We start from the raw sequence: 20,509 nt of genomic DNA, 5'->3' as shown, positions 1-20,509 counted from the left end.
AGAAGAGTTGTTCTTTTCAGTTGTACCTTTTTGGGGCATTTAACTTTTTTTATTTTTGATTCATTTTTATAAAATTTCTTGATGGTATCAAATGTTTTTTTACAGCATTCATTGTGCAGGTCTATTAATGATTCACCTTTATTGTACTGGTTGTTACAAATGTCGAGATATCAAATATGTGAAGTTTTTTGAGATTTTGTGGTTTTATTTATTTATTTTTTTTAATTTTTTCATTGAACAACTTTTTTTCACTTATATTTCACTTTTCATTTTATTTTACACATCATCAAGCAGTCAAAGGAAACTGGAAAGTGCAAATCATATATATAAAGCTGCGTGTATGTGTGTGTGGCGGTGAACACTAAAAGAATCTGAACCACATTTACAATCATCAAATTTTGCATAGCCACTTTCTGAAATTCAGGCTATATCATAGACTAGGTTTTGAGCTTAAATTTTAACCCTTTGCTTACCTAAATACACTTATTAACCACCATATACAGGAGCCATTGTCTGCTGCTCCTGTAGATGCTGATTTTGCCAGAGGTCATCATTATGAACTCTGAACTTTGATTGGTTACTATAGGCAATGAGTATAAGATGGTAAGAGGGATACAGAGATAGTACGAGATTTATCAGAAATGCCTGAGGTAAAACTGTTCCAGTGGCTCATGAAAACCAAGCTGTAAGACATCAGCTGTAGTTTTATAAACAGCTGTGGTAAAATGGAAGGTGAGCTCTGATTGATTGCTTTGGGTAAATAGAAAAGTTTTGCTCTCAGACACTTCTGATAAATCCATTGATAGACAAAGTGAAAGTCAGAGACAAATACAGAGACAGACAGTCAGATAAATTCAGAGAAAGTCAAAGACTGACAGTGTCAGTAAAAAAGACAGTCAGTAACAGTCAGAGACAGTGAGAAACCGAGAAACCAAGAAAGTCAGAAACACTCAGAGACAGTGAGGGACAGAGACAGTCAGTGACAGAGACTATCTGAGAAAGTCAGAGACAATCCAAGACAGTAACAGAAACTCAGAGTCAGAGATAGTCAGAGACAGACAGAAACAGAGACAGTCGGAGACAGACAAAGCCAGACCGACACAGTGAGAGAAACTCAGAAAAAGAAATGGTCAGAGACAGAGATTATCAGAGACAGACAGAGACTGCTCACAAATAGATGCTTTTCTTGCAGTAGTAACGGAAAAGATTATTGCTCTAGGTAATGTCCTGGGGAATGGATATAGCAATTTTACACACAAGGAAAGGTTGGTGATAAAGGAGTTGATGGCAGATAAATCAATAATATTTAAGCCAGCAGATAAAGGGGGAAATTTGGTCATCCTGAGTGGAGATACATACATTGAAATGTGTTATTAATTACTAAAAGAATGCGACAGAATTCTTAAGAAGAATCCAACAACAAGATTCTATGAGGACCTGAAAAGAATTTTGGTAAAAGGGATGGAAGACAAGCTAGTCAATAAAGAAGAGTATGATTATATGCTACCATCATGCCAAAAAATAGCAACTTTCTATGCCATGCAAAGGCGTGGTGAATCTGAAGGGGAGACCATTAGTGTCTGGCATTGACAGTTTGTCACAGAACACAAGTCAATACACCGATCAAATTCTCTACTCTTTGTGGTATCCCTACCATCATATGGAAGGGATACTATGGATGTCTTAAATAGACTAGATCAACTTGTAGTGCCAGAAGGGACATTCTTAGCAAGTCTTGACATTGAAGCCTTGTACAGTTCCATACCCCATGATTTGGGATGGCAAACTGTAGCTAATTTTCTAACATCTCGTGGTGTCCAATAGGACACAGGAATGATTAATTAGTGATAGAATTTGTGGAATATGTATTGACGCATAACTACTTCACCTTTGATGGTAACTTCTTCCACCAGCTCAGGGGGCTCACAATGGGGAGCCTCTGTGCTCCCATGTTTGCAAACCTCTATCTGGACTGGTGTGAGAATAAGATTTTATTTCAGGAAAGCCAGGAGAAATGGACCTCGACCATATTGTTATGGCTGAGGTTCATAGATGTTGTCCTGATACTTTGGACTGACACCAGGGAGGCTTTCCAGCTGTTGTTGAAGAGCTAAATAGTAATAATATTGGCTTATTCTTCACATCTGAGATTAGAGAGCATGAGATAACCTTCCTGCATCTCATGATCAATATATCAAAGAATGAAGAAATCGAGATGAGGGTGTTTAGGAAATCTACAGCTACAAACAATTGCATCTTTATAGCCACAGTAAAACCGAATGGGCTCAATGACACTATATCATATGTATGCTATTTATGAATATTAATAGAACTGGTTTGTATATTATCAACTTAGATTTTGAGTAACAACCAACATGAAAACTGTTATCAGTCGCTGTCAAAAGTGAAGCTATATCTACAACTTAGTGATGGTTAGCTCCATCCAGGGTCGGACTAGGGTACCTGGGACCCACCAGTGAAATTGATTTTGGGGGCCCACCTACTACTACATAAAAATATTCTGGGATAAGGGAATTTCTAAGCACTAACGAGGGCAGTGAAACAAAGGATAAGCTAATCCCTTTCTCCCTACCTCTCTGCTAGTGACTGCTTTTGGTTTGTGTACAGGGGTTGCAGTGGTGACATTATCTCAGGGCGTTAATGTTAGGGATTGTATAAGAGTTACCCCTGATTTTCTGAGCTGTCTGCTGGGCTGTGGTTAGGGATGTAAGTGATCGCACCTAGATCTATAAAGATCTATAGAGAAAAGAGCAAACAAACAAGACAATTAGCTCAAGATTAGCTATACACTCACCGGCCACTTTATTAGGTACACCTGTCCAACTGCTCGGTAACACTTAATTTCTAATCAGCCAATCACATGGCGGCAACTCAGTGCATTTAGGCATGCAGACATGGTCAAGACAATCTCCTGCAGTTCAAACCGAGCATCAGTATGGGGAAGAAAGGTGATTTGAGTGCCTTTGAACGTGGCATGGTTGTTGGTGCCAGAAGGGCTGGTCTGAGTATTTCAGAAACTGCTGATCTACTGGGATTGTCAAGCACAACCATCTCTAGGGTTTACAGAGAATGGTAAAGAAAAAGAAAAAACATCCAGTGAGCGGCAGTTCTGTGGGCGGAAATGGCTTGTTGATGCCAGAGGTCAGAGGAGAATGGGCAGACTGGTTCGAGCTGATAGAAAGGCAACAGTGACTCAAATCGCCACCCGTTACAACCAAGGTAGGCAGAAGAGCATCTTGAGGCAGATGGGCTACAGCAGCAGAAGACCACACCGGGTGCCACTCCTCTCAGCTAAGAACAGGAAACTGAGGCTACAATTTGCACAAGCTCATCGAAATTGGACAGTAGAAGATTGGAAAAACATTGCCTGGTCTGATGAGCCTCGATTTCTGCTGCAACATTCGGATGGTAGGGTCAGAATTTGGCGTCAACAACATCAAAGCATGGATCCATCTTGCCTTGTATCAACGGTTCAGGCTGGTGGTGGTGGTGTCATGGTGTGGGGAATATTTTCTTGGCACTCTTTGGGCCCCTTGGTACCAATTGAGCATTGTTGCAACGCCACAGCCTACCTGAGTATTGTTGCTGACCATGTCCATCCCGTTATGACCACCCCTTTATGACCACAATGCACCCAACATCTGATGACTACTTTCAGCAGGATAAAGCACCCTGTCATAAAGCTGAAATCATCTCAGACTGGTTTCTTGAACATGACAATGAGTTCATTGTACTCAAATGGCCTCCACAATCACCATATCTCAATCCAATAGAGCATCTTTGGGATGTGGTGGAACGGGAGATTCGCATCATGGATGTGCAGCCGACAAATCTGCGGCAACTGTGTGATGCCATCATGTCAATATGGACCAAAATCTTTGAGGAATGCTTCCAGCACCTTGTTGAATCTATGCCACGAAGAATTGAGGCAGTTCTGAAGGCAAAAGGGGGTCCAACCCGTTACTAACATGGTGTACCTAATAAAGTGGCCGGTGAGTGTATATGGTCATGTTGTGCCCTCTAGGGGCTAGGTAGATTCTAGAGCTAGCCATCAAGTGATTGGAGCCCTGATTTTAATAACGGTTTTGGAGAAAGAATACCCGCATGCTTTTATGAGATAAATAATAAAAGCTGTATTTTAAATATTTCAAGTATCAAGCAGTAAGTGTACAGACAGACAATCAGAGAGAAAGAAAGTCACACAGTCAGAGATGGTCATAAACAGTGGGGCAGATTTATCAAGCTGTCTGAAAGTCAGACTATTTCTGGTTGCCCATGGGAACCAATCACAGCTCAGCTTTCATTTTACCAGTGCCCATGAATGTTTTAAAGGGGAGCTGTTATTGATTGCCATGAGCAACTAGTCATATCCACGTTTGAGTTGGCAAGTTCATGATGCTGTGAGGCATGCACCACACCATGAATGTGCCGAATGTGCTAGCTCATGGCCTTTGCACAGGATTACTTGCATAAAGTCTTACTCTTATATTTTTTCTGAATTCTACAGGAGCTCACTGAACTGTCAGATTACTTGGAATCTGGTACCTAGAAACATGCATTTTGTGTTATATAAACCCCTTAACAACCTGGCCCTTTATTGTCTTTTCATTTCCATTTTTCACTCACCAGCTTCAAAAATCTTTTTACACATAAAGATCTGTGTGAGGGCTTGTTGTTGGTGTAACAAATTGCACTTCATAGTGATTGTATTTATTATTCCTTGCCATGCACTGGGAAGTGGGAAAAAATTCCAAATGCAGTGATAATGGTGAAAAACGCATTTGCGCCGTTTTCTTATGGGCTTGGATTTTACGGCTTTCACTGTGCACCCCAAATGACATGTCCACTTTATTCTTTGGGTTGTATGATCACGGGGATACCAAATAAGTACAGGTTTTATAATGTTTTCATACATTTACAAAAATTACAACCTCCTGTACAAAAATTTTATTGAGGATTTTGCACTCTTCTTGCGCCAATAACTTTTTCATACATAGATTGGGCATTTTTGGACGTGGCAATACCTAATGTGTTTATGATTTTTACTGTTTATTTATATTTATATCAGTTCTAGGGAAAGGGGGGTGATTTGAATTTTTAGGTTTTTTTCTTATAATTTTAACTTATTTTTATTTTTACTTTTACTATTTTTCAGGTACTTTAACCATAAGTTGTTTGATTGCTACTGCTGTATAGCAGTGTATGGGGATTTTCCTCATTAGAATGTGCAAATCACCCATGGCCCCATGCCCATGTGGCACCATCTTTTTGAAGCCGTCGGTAGCTTTGCCGCTGGAGGTCGACGGGATAACATTCGTGATTGGTGCTAACATCGATTGCGGGTGTTACCGGTAAGTCTTTGCTGCAATATCCACCCACACCCAATAGTACCGCGCTTATTGTTAAGGGTTTAACTATATGGATCTCAGAACTGGATCTTTATCTGCAGATTGCATTTCAAGCTATATCTCTAGCTGCCAGTATCTCTGGTTCGATAGCTTACAAAAGAATGAGATAGGAAAACAGCATGTTTCTAGGTGCTATACAACAGAAAATACAGGCTTCTCACTGAATTTTAAATGTTTGGAGCTACCCAGCACTAAGTGATGAAACTTAAATTAGATTTTTATTAAGAGAATACGTATTGAACTGTACATAGGTTTTCAGCTATAATATTTTCATGTACTTACAGTGTTGTAAAGCATGTTTTGCTGCTTGAGGAGCAGTAAGCATGGCAAATGGATGAAGTGAAAGGTTGAAGGGCTGAGTCAGGTGCCCCTGTAAAAATGGTGATGAATGAATGAAAGGTTAAAACAATTCAAAAACAGAAAAAATTAAGGATGTGGAACAATTAATTGCAATCAATGTTTTAACAATAGAAACATTATTATATTTATAAAGCAGTGTAAAACAAATTGTGTGCCTGCAACCATGAGCATAGGCCATACATTCTCAAGCTATTAAAAGGTATTACAATCTCAAGAAGGTTACTTTATTTGATCTATCAAAAGCCACAGAAAGAAATGTTTTGGAATACAGATTTTACCAACAGATTTTACCAAATGTATGGTTTTCACAAATCAGGGCCTAACTCAGTTTACCATTGCGAAGCATACAAATGGTAAATGGTAGCCACACTAGAAGTTTTGTCATTGACTACAGTGATCAAATAGTAGTAAAGAAGGCATCCAGGTAAAGATTTTGTTCCATAACTCAGTGATCCCCAACCCCCCCAGGCCCAGGCTTCAACTTTATGAAAGTAACTCTATACTGTCTCCTTCTTTTCCTGCACGTGCATACACCATGACGCTTCCATCTGGCCGTGACGTCATAGTGTGTGCATGTAGGTACTCTCGGGGTCTGCTAGCAGGTTCCTGAGAGCGGATTTGCCCTTATCTGCTGTAGGCAGGGCCATAGCCTGCAGAGACGTTGTTCGTCACTGCTTACTCAGTCTGATACCTTGTACAAAGTCTCCTTGTGGTTGCGCTGTTGCTGGACAGGTTTGTGACAGAATTACCAGCCATACTTTCTTGAATATGGAGACCATGGAAGCTGTAATTAGTCAGGTACAGAGTCTGGCTGAGATGGTTTAGTATCTGGCTGAACGTGTGCATCAGCAGGAACAGTGCCTCCATTTGATTTTAGGTCAGGTCTGTGTATGAGCCTGAGGTTAAGCTACCTGATCTCTAAGCTGGAGACTGAAAACTTTAATTCTCTTTCAGGGAGAGCTGCAAGCTGTATTTTTCCTTAGGCCCCAGTCTTCTGGTAATGACATCCAGAGGGTAGGCATCATCATGTCCTCAGAAATTGGCATTTTCTGTAGCCCATGATGCTCCAGAAATTTCCTCAGTAGACTTTTTTTTCAATTTTGTCATTATATGAGGAACCTGGCAAAACCACTTTTGTTGAAGATCAGTTAAAGGGTTGTTTAGACTGTAAAAAAAACAACTGGGGCCAGGATGGGGCTGCTTAAAAAATTAAAATTTACTTACCTCTATGGTTCCTCAAGAATCTGTGATGCATTCAGTTCTTGGCCGGCTGAGGTGGCCAGTCATGCCCACCCGTCTCGCAGTATACAGTGCTGGGAATAGGGATGCGTGGGCGCCCCCTCCCGGCCACCAATGTTTTTTTTATGGTCTCCTTTAACTACTTTAAGCAAGATTATTGCTGCAGCAAGATTATTGCTCTGAGTTCAGGAGGTGGTCCTTTCAAGCGGATGGAATGAAAGGGCTTTCCAATACTGATTTAGATTGGGTTTGGCAGATGCTATTAAAAATCTGTTAGACCGGCATCCTGAGGCTAAGACTTGAGAAAAGGTATTTGGCAGCCAGAAGAGATGGACATTAGCACAAATGTGAGTCTGCTTTACCTGTTCCTTCTTCTCTACATTCTTCTTGTGTCTCACCAGCTCTATATAAAGAAACCTTGCAAAATAGTGTAGAACCAATGCAAATAGAAGTGGATGAGCATATGCTAATTGAAGTGAGTGTTATGTCAACTCGGCAACGTAATAACCCAAAAGAGTAACACCCCTGTAGATTTGTTTGTACCTAGCTAACACTGGGTTAAGGTTACTACTAGAGAGTCATTACTGCTAGACATTCAATTTCTGAATCTTATTGGTCAAATGATGTGGAGAAATTTTAATTTCTTGCCACTAGAGAAGTTACCTAATGCCAAAGAAATTGCCACTCGGGCACCTGAATCAATTGTATACGGTATGTATCTGTTTGTCATAAAGATGGGGGGAAACAGCTGAGTGTGTACAATCACCATGTATCCCCATCCCTCCATTTTTCTGCAGTTATGGTTTCTTATTTCTGCAAGATATGCTGTACTAAATTTTATTCACCTGTTTATTACACTTGTGGCTTCTTCGGTCTACAAATCTTAATGGATACCCACTGTGAGTCTACCACCATCCTTATATTGATCAGTAAACTAAGTCCAAGAAAGCTTTTCTCTTAAGTGTTTTTTATATTACATTACAATATAGTGCATAGTAGAAAACTGGATATAATATTAAAAAATTGTAAATTTAAGTTTAACCCCTTATCAACGACGCTTGTTTTCAGCTTAATGAACAAACTTGATTTTTAGAATCTGACGTGTCACTATAATTGGTTTATAACTTCTGAATGCTATAACATATCTGTAACCGGTGGTCCCGCAACATGGGCTCACTCGTGCCCCGCGCTCCCCGAAGGCGCAGAGCCGGCGCCACATACCTGTCCCTGCTCCCAAGTCCCGGCCTTGCTCCGTGTACACAGCAGCCTCAGAAAATTTAAAGGGCCAGCGCGCCATTAATTGGCGCTGGCCATTTTCCATAAGGCTGTTTAAACCTGCCTCTCCCATCACACCCTGCCGGATCTTTGTGCCTCACAGCCTGAGAGAAAGCTTTATTGCGATTTTTCTGCGTTCCAGTGTCTCCTGCGTTCCTGTGACTCCTACGTTCCTGTGACTCCTATGTTCCTCAGTCCCTCCGTATTCCTGTGTCTAACTGAGTCCCTCCATGTTCCTGTGTACCAGTGTTCCTCTGTGATGCTGTCCTGTGTGCTGTGTTCCCGTACCTATCTGCTTGGACCTCTTGTTGCTGACCCCAGATTGGACTCTGACGTTGCAGCTCTGCCGCCTGCCCTGACCCTGTGCCTAGACCTGACCACGAGATTGTCTGCTGGTCCTGTACATCAACCTTGAGGAATGACCTGTGGTACCACGCCGCTTTACGGCGGGCTCTGGTGAAAAACGGTTACCACTTTGACCCCGGTCCCAGGGAGTGGGATCCACAACCCTCAAGCCTGACAATATCCAGGTGACTCTGGGATTGTTAAAGAGCTTACCGGGTGAGTGATCTGCAACACCCTCGCCGATGCAAGGCAGAGGAGTGGTTGCGAATATGTCCCATCATGTAGCTTGCAGCCTGTGTAGGGTCTGATTAGCCTCACAGCATGTCACTACACTAGATAACACAGATGAACTCTGCAGTGGTAGATCCTGCATGGTAAGGCAGGAGTTAATTGTTTTATGTGATGTCATATGTGTCAGCCAATCACAGGTGTTATACTTTGTCTCTGTGAGCTGAGATGTAAGCTGAGATGTAATTGGAGGAGCAGCCACCACCTGACCAGAGGAGTAACAAGATCCCTGTTCAGGAAACTTCCAGAAGAAGAGTCAGTTCTCGCAGAAGAGAATAGAGAGCAGTCAGACCTAGGAGTCTGCAGAAGCAGACTGGAGTTACTCCAGTACAGACTCTGTGCAGCTAGCATACCAGACCAGAGCAGGAAGAGCCTAGCCCCTGCCTGAAGAGTGGAACTAATAGCTAGTATAGTGAGGAAAGGGGTATCATCCTACCTTCAAGGGTGATACCTGAAGCAACCCAGGACAAGCTGAAGCATCCTTCCAGGACACAGCTACCTCCCAGCCTGCCCTCTGCATCCAGGCTGGCGCTCTACATCCTGTGGCTCCCTCCAACTACATCTCAGCACTCCACTACTCAGCACGTTGCTGCGGTTCCTGTCGGTTCCAATAAATAACTGTAAGTTGTTTTTGTTCAACCTCTGCCTCCGTCTGGTCCCTGCTACTACGGCTGCCACCATCACAGGCACCCTGTCCACTACATAGAGACTTATACTCTAGACACCAAAGGGTTGCCCCAGGGAGAACCGCTATAGCAGCCTCTCCCTCATCATTTCTTGCCAACACCACCCTGCTGGAGACCTGCCAGGCTGTAGGACAGCCCTCCGGTTCCCCAGACCAAGCACCGTGACACTAGCGTGCCTAGGCCGCAACCGCCAGCCACTCAGGTACTGCGGGCCCCGGCTGACTCCAGGCCCCGAGAAAAGGCTAGGCCCCGGGGGGATGTTTCAGATCTATCCTGCAGCAGCCCCGGTGTCCATCCTGTGTCCCCGGGGCTGCTGTCTCCTGTTCACACCGGGATCTGCCTCCTGACGCATGCCCAGTGTATACAAGTGTATTTCAGTGCAAGGACCCAAGTCTGGAAAAATCATTTTATAATAATAATTAAATAAATAAAAGTCCCTTGAACAACCCAGTAACGTATAAAATCCAAATTAAGTACATAAAACACAAAAAACGTATATATTTGGTATTACCATGTCCGTATTAATCTGTACAATAAATCAAAATCAATAATGAACCTGCTCGGTGAACGACGTAAAAAAAAATATTAAAAACTTCCCATAATATACAATTTTTTATTAAATACCTTCACAAAAAATGCTTTGAAAAAATTATCAAAAAAAGTTATACAACTGAAGAGAACAACCCTTATTGCAAAAAAAGCCCTCTTTCAGATCTGTCAACAGAAAAATACAGAATTTATGCCCTTCAAAATTTATCGATAGTAAATAAAATGTGATTTTCTCCAATATTGGCTTTGCTCAGTAAAATTGAGCAAAGCTTAGAAAACCTATATAATTGAGGTATCACCGTAATCATTGTGAACCAGAGAATACAGATAAATCGTATGTTATGGCGAGTGGGAAAAAAAAGTGCTAAAAATGCTAAATAAAAATTGCTGATTTTGTTTGTGTCCCCCTTTAAAATAGTTACCGTAATAAAATCTTATGAACAAGCTATAGACCCCCAAAATGAATTATGTATACATTGTATTTCACCCCTCATATGTTCGCATTACCAAAAAAATTAAGATTTTATATACTGTACAATGTGACAATACAAATCTGCTGTGAATGTCGCTGCTTTCATTATATGCCCGGCCATGTGCCCATACAGCAGTTTACCATCACATATGGGTATTGATGCACTTGGGAGAAATTGGGAATCAAACTTTGCAGAGCATTTTATCATCTAATTCATTATGAAAGTGTCATTTTTTTGCCTAAAAGAATGTATTTTCCCCAAAAATTCAAAAGATTCTAAATCACACTTCCATTTTGTTTTAACCCATATGAAACACTTAATGGGTTAATAGACTTTTTATAAGTTGTTTACATATGTAGAGGTGTGTAGTTTCTATGGTGGGGTAATTTATAAGGTTTAACTATTATTTAGGCCTTTCAAAGTCACTTGAAAGCTGAGTTGTTCCTCAAAATGTAAGTTTTAGCGATTTTGATAAAAAATTGCCACATAACATCCTAGAAAAATGAGAGGATGCATAAAATATCATTTCAATATAAAGCAGACATTCCGGAAATGTTAGTTATCAAGCTTTTTGGTAGTTCTATCTGCCTGGAAAGCAGAACATTTCAAACTTTAGAAATGAAGAATTTTTCAGAACTTTTGCCAAATTTTCATTTTATTTTCTGAATGAAACCATAACTTATCACTTACATTTTACAGGTACCATAAAGTACAATGTGTCATGAGAAAGAAATCTCAAAACCACCTTTATATGTGGTTATAACCAACTCACACATGTCAGATTCTAAAAATCAAGTCTGGTCATTAAGCTGAAAACAAGCGTCGGTGATAAGGGGTTAAATCCCCCTAAAACATTCTTTTTAGTGCAAACTGCTTGCACATGTATTTATAAAGGCTGCTCTATGCCTGACGTAACACAAAATTCTGCACTGAAATGGGCGTTCTGGTACACAGTAAGACCATGCACAACATTTATCATTATGTCGCAGGCTCTATGTTGAAGGTGTACCAAAAAAAGCAAGTGCACAGTGTCGGAGCAGTGCAATGGGCTCCAAATCCATGAATAACTTGCAACACAATTCATCCACCTAGTACATTTTGCACTGTTTTTGATAAGTGTGGACCAATGTGAGCCAGAAGATTACTGTTCACTAAGTAATGTACCCGAGCTCAGTTACCATTAATTTCAATGTAGGGTTGAGTTGCTTCAATCTGTCTTAGCCACTGCACTGTGTGTGTAATGCTGTGTACTTCCAGCTACAAAGACTGTATTTTTACTGAAATTAAAGGATCAGGATATCAGTAGGGATGCCAGGACAAAGATGTGCTAATATTAATTGAAATCCAGGAAAATTCCATTTAAAGTGTACAATAACAAGAGTGTTAAAATGTTGTTCATTTGATGTACCGTACCTTATTTTATAGTTTTTTTTTTATATGTGAATTTGAAAATAAAATGGTATATAAAGTAATGTTTATTTTAAAAAGTGCATCTTAGTACTTGTAAGACTTTAATGTAGGCCATTTTATTGTTTATAGTAACTGTGTGAGTAATACCTCTAATTTCATCATTGCCTCAGCATTCTGGAACTGACTTGACCTGTTACCATTAGCAATGCGCAAAATAACCTATGAAATCTGCTGACCCCATATATGACGCCTGACATCTCCCTTTTGTTTTCGAAACTCTACAAAGCGGATTTTGCCTAAGCGTTAACTAAAGAAAGAAAATTCTCCAATAAAGCGTGACAGGCTGTGTGAATGAATTGTGTAGGTCTCTTTTGCTGAGTTCACTAATTTATGATTTACACAACTAGCCTACTGAGTCCGTCCCCTCGTCCTACACAACAGTATATAAGCAATCCCAATCTCTGTCAAAACAGTGTTTACTGAAAGCGCCCACTGACAGCGAAACAACCAAAATGGGAAAGGTATGTATATGTCTACCTCATTTTGTCTAGGTGATATTAATAATATTATGAGTGGCATGCAATATACAGGCGGTCCCCTACTTAAAGACACCCGACTTACAGGCGCACCCTAGTTAAAGACGGACCCCTCTGCCCCCTATGACCTCTGGTGAAGCTCTCTGGATGCTTTACTATAGTCCAAGATTGCTATAATCAGCTGTGAAGTGTCTGTAATGAAGCTTTTTTGATAATCCTTAGTCCAATTGAAGCAAAAAAATTTTAAACTCCAATTGTCACTGGGGCAAAAAAAAATTGTCTACAACTACAATTTTAAAATATACAGTTTCGACTCTTGTACATAACCCGTGGACTGCCTGTATAGGATTGCAATCAGATTGAAAGTCAAATTATGACTTTGATCAGTAGGAAAGCTACTGATAAAAGGTATTGAAATTGGCAATTCTTTTATACATATGCCAGATCTGTCATTTGTGGAGATATGTACTCTGCCAAAAGTTAAATTTAAATGTGCAAGTGGCTACATTACAGGAATATTATGCAGCATTATTTTATATCCTTAACATTGCTATCAATGTCTAATTTCAGATCATCTTCTACGAGGACAGGAACTTCCAGGGCCGCTCTTATGAGTGCAGCTCTGACTGTTCTGATCTTCACTCCTTCTTCAACCGCTGCAACTCCATCCGTGTAGAGAATGGAAACTGGATGCTGTATGAACACCCCAACTACACTGGACACCAGTACTTCCTGAGGAGGGGAGAATATCCTGACTTCCAGCAGTGGCTAGGTTTCAATGATTCTATCAGGTCTTGCCGTATTATCCCTCAGGTATGCCCCTTTTGGAGGAGTTGATTGAAACAAAATATCTAAAAGTCAGTCCTATGCACCTCACTACCACTGTATTAACCTGACTAACACTTAATTAGAGATTCATTTTGCAGCCTGTAAATGCCAAATAGATGATAAATGTAGAAATACTTAGTACACCTTCTAATAGTTTTACTAATCATCAGAATATTTATAATCACTTACAAATATTTCTCCCTATTCTAGCAACGTGGTTCCTATAGAATAAGGATCTATGAAAGAGAAGACTTCCGTGGAGAGAATATGGAGTTTGTGGATGACTGCTCCTCAGTCCATGAGCGTTTCAACTATCATGATATCTACTCTTGCAATGTCTTTGATGGCCACTGGATCTTTTATGAGCAACCCAATTTCAGAGGACGTCAGTATTACCTGAGACCTGGAGAGTACAGAAGATACTCTGACTGGGGCTCTGTTAATGCCAGGGTTGGCTCCTTCAGACGTGTTAGGGAAAATTATTAAACTATATAATAATTGCTCGAAAGCTTAAATAAACAATTCATTATTGAAGAAAATGTATTTTGTTTAATATGCTTTGACTTTCTCTATTTCTAAATCTATAAACCTAAATTATGATCAACCTATTTAATTAAGATTCACCAAGCATGTCAGCAATGTACTCTATATATAGATCATGGACAAAATCTACAACAAAGCACAGGATTAGCCTACACTAAAGAACTTAAGAAACATTACACGGAATGAGTTAGAAGGCACCACATAAGAAACTGGTGCAAATATCATTACACGTGCAAATACATCCCTGTATCTATTTTATAAGGCAAAGTAGTGATTGTAATGATATTCATGACACTCTTTAAAATATGATTAGATTTGTATTTAAGAGACACTGGATGGTACTTAAGTATTTATGAAAATATTGATCTACAGTATGATTGATCATCATGTAAACTTGTCCAAGTGATATGAGCCATAGGTGGCAATAACTAGCTGGGAAATCTGTGTCTTGCCTGCCTCAAGGTCAAACTGCAAGAACTGAAACTGAAAGAACCTGACTAACAAAGTTAAAAGAAAACAAACACTGTAGGAGCTCAGTGAAACCTACTTTGCTTGAGTTCTGCATTCGTGTTGTGGAAGGCTTATTTCCATAAATTTCAAAAACCTCTTCTACTGGTAAGGTATTCTGTAAATAGATTACAGAAAATTGGAAAATTAAGAGAGCAAACAAGCTAGTAATTATGAATCTTCAAGGATAAAAGTTAAATACACTGGAGGAACATGCATTTTACTGATCAGATTATAAACCCCACTTCGCATTTATCCAGTCACAAGAAGTAACTGAACCCCTCAAGCTGAATAATATAAATGTTATGGCTAGCAGTGTAGAAGTGTAAAAGTAATCACACTATAAAACACACTATAGCAGTGATGGCAAACCTTTTAGATACCGAGTGCCCAAACTACAATCAAAACCCACATATTTTTTGCAAAGTGCCAATGCAACAATTTAGGCAGTAACTTATTACTCCCTGTTCTGTCACAGGTTTAAATGGTATACCCTGAGGTACACCACTCATAACTGGTGACCATTCCGAGTAGGAATCATTGACCACAACTCTCTGGATACGATCCTTCAGCCAGTTCTCAATCCAATTGCAAATGATTTCTGCCAAACCAATAGCCCTAATTTTACCCATCAGGCGTCTATGATGGACAAGTGTCTTTTTTCAACCATATAAACTATGAAACTATGAGACATTAATACAGTAAAAGGAGGAAAAGATCGGATTATCATTGTAGCTTCCTTCTAGGGTCCTGGGCTGCTTGGGAGTACAAGAGGCCTTGAGTCCTGTCTGGTGAATTCTGCCCTGGGGTGAGGGCAAGGGTGCCCATAGAGAGGGTTCTGAGTGCCACCTCTGGCACCCGTGCCATAGGATTGCTACCACTGCACTATAGTAGGTTCTTACCATTAACATGCCTGCAAAGGAAGACAAGATCATAGCTTCTCTTTCCATCCGATTTGGGTAATGATGGTTTAATGCCAATTTACTAAACAAGAAAAAAAACTGTAATAGTTTAACAAAAACTTTTAAATTAGTTTTTATGTAGACACTTTTTTTGACATGTCTAAATGTTCTGACACCAGCATAAGCATTGAATGAGGCTATCCATAAGTGCTGCTGCTTTATAAATTTCTGGAAACAGGATCTCTGTTTTCATGTATGTTGGGAGTTCTGTCAGTTGGACCCCCACCAATAATATTGTTATCCTATATCCGGTACTTTTTCTGTGTTTCTCATTGCTACATAACTCAGTGAATCAGTGTATACTGATCCTCTGTTTCTCATAGCTTTTTAGAAGGCACTGATGCCACTAGTTAACTCTCGGAAATGGTTGTATACACTTTTATAACTCCTGTAGTTATATATGTTATTTGTAAGGAATGGTATCTATAAGTGATTCACTTGTTTAGTGTAATACTAGATACTATGCAGTAGTTTTCCAGCTCTAAATAAATTATTAAAATACTTACATTCTTTCTTTTTTAAGTGATTCATTTCCTTTAGAAGTACTAAGCCACTGTAATGCAACACCTATGGCCAGATCATAATGAGCCTAAAATAAAAACTTATATGTGTTAGAATAATCCAGCTTCACTAACTGACCAAACAATATACAGTGTAGTTTGTTCATGTATCTAGAAAGAGATATATTAAATGGGTCTCAAGATACAAGAATGTAGCTCTTTCTCATTTATATAAACTGACAACCAGCATGCCTAACATAAAAGCAATCAACCTCAAGCCATAGTATGGGGATTACTATAACATCAAACAGATTAATGAAAGTTTATTTAAAGTTTAAATTCTTGCCTTTATTTAGATTATGTGTTTCTGAGTCAGGTCAGCCCTTTTATCAGATCAAAAAGCTGTAGGAAACCATTACATGTGCTTAATTCCTGAGTTTACACATGGTAGAAGTCTATCCACACGGAACTACTTTACGGGCTGCTTAAATAATCTATTTTTTGTTTTGTTTTTGTATCAGCTATCACAGAACAGGTCAGGTAACTTTCCACCCATAGGGAGAGGGTGAAGTTTAATGAGCTTAAAGCAGATGTAACAGGACCTTAGATGACATCACCCTAGCCACATGACTTTTAGCGCGCAATGATGTAACAGAGCTCTCTCACAATGTTCCCTATAGCAGCATATCATAGCCTGTCAATCAGGAACAAGGAGGCAGGGCTGTGCAGTAAGCACTGAATAAAATGAGGCCTCATTGGACTCACATGGTGAGTTGCATATAAGTTTACAAACTAGTTTTTTTACATTGCAGCCATTTAGGGATAAGGGTGGCTTCATTTCAAAGGCAGGTTCTCTTTAAGGAAGGGAATAATCTAAGATCACTGGCAGATTGAAAAGCGTGGGTTGGTGATAGACTAAAATGAGCAAGGAGAAGTAGGGAGCTACTACACTGTACAGAAGAGAGTTTAGAAAATGGAAGACCAATTGGTTGGGACTCAGAGTAGTCGAGACAAGAGTTAATCAGATTGACAATTAGCATTTTAACCCCTTAACAACCAGATTCTTTTTTGTCTTGGAGTTCTCAAACACCCACAGTAAAGAGCTGTATGAGGGCTTGTTTTCTGTGTAACAAATTGAAATTCATAGTGAAAGTATTTAATATCCCATGCCATGTACAGGGAATCTGAAAAAAATTCAATGATTCAATGTCACCATCTATCATACAAATATTTTACAAACGGATCAGAAAAAAATGTTTTTTCTAAAAATAAATGCAAAACAGTCACTACAGGGACAGTCAGATTACTGGCGACAGCTCCTTGGTGCATTGACTACCGGGCTCCAAAGATGTTTCCCCAAGGTGCAGCAGGAGAAATTTCTACTCACTGAGGAATTTGCTGCAGTCACACTCTTTTTCCAACTTCTGCAACTATTCCACTGCTTCCATTGAATAAAGGGCACTCTAGACTTCATATATAATAATGTTTTTAAATTGTCTTGTACTAGAAAAATCACTCTCTGTATTGCAAAATTATGTTTTATTGGAAGAGGTCTCTTACTGCATTATATTAAACTGGTCTATCTTGCTATAAGGTTTGAGGGGGTTAGTATAGCTGACTCAGTATCTAATTAACTCTGCAAAGAAGAGGAAAGGTATTATCTCCAAATCATATAAGGAACTGTCACTATTATTTTTCCAGAATACAATTGAGAACATTTCTAAAAGCTGGGAGATACATGAGGATTTATGCCATTAACTACGATGGAACAATATCCTGATTGCCTATCCTGAATATCCTGTTTATCTCAAACAAAAAAATCACATTATATGATTATTCAACAGGCAATATTTGCTCTGAAATTGTTATGTAAAAGAGGTTGGAGCAAAATAAAATATTCCATTATATATTAAATTATCTTTGCTGACATTGACTTTATACATTCCAACTTCAGGGTTTTCTTCCATTCAAATATTACTCTTAAGGGAACTCTTGATGGTTGCTTTGGGGAGACTTGGAATGACTTGGGGTCACCAGGTTAATAAGTTAATGATTTTAGAAAAATGATATTATCAGAATTATGTAGACTGTATTCTAGTGTGAGGCATAGTGTTATTCTCCCCATTCTCTGTTGAAAAATGATATAAAGGAATTCCTGAAAGATTTTTTTAGGGGAAGAACGTTTAAAGAATATTAACATTCATCATCTAATTATTATTAATAATCATTATTATTTAATGTCAAATAAAATTTTACATTAAGTTCTTTGAATTGGATAGCAAGACGAACAGCAAAAAAAAATCAAAGCTTAAATAGCATGAATATATGAAAATCATGACCAAAAACTACTGTTTTTTTACCAGGTCATCTAGGGTTGAAGACTGCTTTCTCCCTTTTGGATCAAATTCTTTCTCTCGAAGGGTAGTGCTAACATAGTCTCCCCTTCAAAAAAAGCAAAGAACATTAATATTTCATATACACTAAAACACTGCAGTAAGATAGAGTATAGCTCGACTTATACTTAAATAAGCTGTAAAAGTAGACAAATAAAGAATAGATATGTACTACACCCTGTCACTACGTTACCAATTATTTGTTTCAGTGGTCCATTATTATTCCTAGGAGTCTGCTAGCAAAGGCTGCACAAAGGATGTGTAGAGTCTATATAAAATTTTATTTTACTGCATAACCACTTAAAAGGCTGAAAATAACTCAGATTAAACAAGTGTTTCTAGCCACAAAGGAAAACACAATGACATGGAACATGTTGAGCCCAAAGGCTGTTTTTGTGATGGATCTCTCTGTTGATTGTTATATTTGTGAGTTATCTTCTCCCATATGATCCCTTGGTGCTGTAGTAAGTGATTGCAGTCGAGAGCACCCTTCCCTCCATCCTATTGTAATTGTAACACCCATGCCAGTGTCTCCCTCTGTCCACTGTAAGTGGCTTAGAACGTTTTTAATTTCTGACTTTGTTTTTGCTTGACATTTCATAGTGTGAACTGTGGTTTATGTTGCTGGCTGTGTTTTGACTGCACAGAGTTCTTCTCCAGTCATCTACAGTGTCTTATGCAGTTGAATCTATCTATATGTATTCTGCTCACATCTAGTTGAGTGATGTTTATGTGTTCCACTAGCTTTTGGAATTTGGCTTTTGTGCTATTTACCAGTATTTTTGGTTTTCCAATCTTGGCTTAAGTATTCTGACTATCCCTTTGAATTCTGATTTTGTGCCATATTTGATATCTATACTTTTGTCAGAAACTCTGATCCTGCTTTTGTGTTATTTGTTTGTAAGTCTTTCTTTGTGTCCTTTGGCAAAGCAAGGGAACGTCAACCAATTACTGGCCCCTGTTTAGGGAGGACCTAGTAAGCAGGTAGGTGACAGTTTGGGGACAAAGTTCACTTCCTTGTTTGTCCTTTTAGTCTTATCCCCTTTAATATAACATCGGGATTGTGATTCTAAGTGACACAAAATCAGTGACATCCACTGTTAAAGGGGTTTTCCCACGTGGTGTGTGATGGCACAACGTGAGGCTTTCATCAGTGCCGCGCCTCCCGCCCCCTCCTGTCTCTCACCTCCCGGCATGTAACTTTCGCGGCGTCCTCCCCTGTGGTGTCCGTTCTCGGCTCCTTACCCCGGGCTCCTACCCCTTCCGCTTGGCATGGAGCGCTGACAGCTGAAGGTAACGTGGAACCGGGGATCAATCCTGTGGACTGAGGCTGCCTGCGCGAGAGAGGTCCGGCGGCTTCCTCGTTGCTGCAGCCATGTCCAACGCTTGGACTTCCTGGAGGTCTGTTTCGGGGCAACACAGTGTGAATATATGTGAATGGAGGGACGAGAGGCTAAGCTGTCGGCTGCGAGATGCACTGGTTGCAAGCACGTACACTCACCGGCCACTTTATTAAGTACACCAGTCGAACTGTTCGTTAACACTTAATTTTTAATCAGCCAATCACATGGCGGCAACTCAGTGCATTTAGGCATGTAGACATGGTCAAGACAATCTCCTGCAGTTCAAACCGAGCATCAGTATGGGGAAGAAAGGTGATTTGAGTGCCTTTGAACGTGGCATGGTTGTTGGTGCCAGAAGGGCTGGTCTGAGTATTTCAGAAACTGCTGATCTAGGGTTCTCTAGGGTTTACAGAGAATGGTCCGAAAATCCAGTGAGCGGCAGTTCTGTGGGCGGAAATGCCTTGTTGATGCCAGAGGTCAGAGGAGAATGGGCAGACTGGTTCGAGCTGATAGAAAGGCAACAGTGAATCAAATCGCCACCCGTTACAACCAAGGTAGGCAGAAGAGCATCTCTGAACGCACAGTACGTCGAACTTTGAGGCAGATGGGCTACAGCAGCAGAAGACCACACCGGGTGCCACTCCTTTCAGCTAAGCACAGGAAACTGAGGCTACAATTTGCACAAGCTCATAGAAATTGGACAGTAGAAGATTGGAAAAACGTTGATCTGGTCTGATGAGTCTCGATTTCTGCTGCGACATTCGGATGGTAGGGTCAGAATTTGGTGTCAACAACATGAAAGCATGGATCCATCCTGCCTTGTATCAACGGTTCAGGCTGGTG

General features: G+C 39.9%; 2 protein-coding genes across 12 annotated transcripts in view; one reads left to right on the top strand and one right to left on the bottom strand.

The window, feature by feature from the left end:
• C8H2orf80 (chromosome 8 C2orf80 homolog) overlaps positions 1 to 20,509 on the bottom strand; it is a 98,434-nt gene that overhangs the window by 9,966 nt on the left and 67,959 nt on the right. For all 11 annotated transcript variants that reach the window (XM_072121021.1, XM_072121015.1, XM_072121011.1 and 8 more), the window contains 5 exons: positions 18,291 to 18,372; positions 15,937 to 16,019; positions 15,371 to 15,452; positions 14,509 to 14,586; positions 5,712 to 5,799 (listed from right to left, as the gene is read on the bottom strand). In XM_072121021.1, coding sequence (XP_071977122.1) covers positions 5,712 to 5,799; positions 14,509 to 14,586; positions 15,371 to 15,452; positions 15,937 to 16,019; positions 18,291 to 18,372 — 413 coding nt within the window. The remainder of the gene's footprint in view (positions 1 to 5,711; positions 5,800 to 14,508; positions 14,587 to 15,370; positions 15,453 to 15,936; positions 16,020 to 18,290; positions 18,373 to 20,509) is intronic.
• Positions 12,423 to 13,957, top strand: LOC140074517 (gamma-crystallin-1-like). Its single transcript, XM_072119482.1, has 3 exons — positions 12,423 to 12,575; positions 13,161 to 13,403; positions 13,629 to 13,957. Exons 1-3 carry the CDS (start codon positions 12,567 to 12,569, stop codon positions 13,902 to 13,904), a joined length of 528 nt encoding a protein of 175 aa, XP_071975583.1. The 5' UTR covers positions 12,423 to 12,566; the 3' UTR covers positions 13,905 to 13,957.

Source organism: Engystomops pustulosus, chromosome 8, assembly GCF_040894005.1.
Source record: "Engystomops pustulosus chromosome 8, aEngPut4.maternal, whole genome shotgun sequence".
NCBI classification, from domain to species: domain Eukaryota; kingdom Metazoa; phylum Chordata; class Amphibia; order Anura; family Leptodactylidae; genus Engystomops; species Engystomops pustulosus.
The sequence above is the reverse complement of the archived record's forward strand: the minus strand, read 5'-3'. Positions and strand labels throughout refer to the sequence as shown.

What these genes read in the sequence shown, in the direction of transcription:
- LOC140074517 (XM_072119482.1), top strand. An exon ending in CTTGCCGTATTATCCCTCAG is followed by an intron (nt 13,404 to 13,628) that starts GTATGCCCCTTT and finishes TCCCTATTCTAG; the next exon opens with CAACGTGGTTCCTATAGAAT.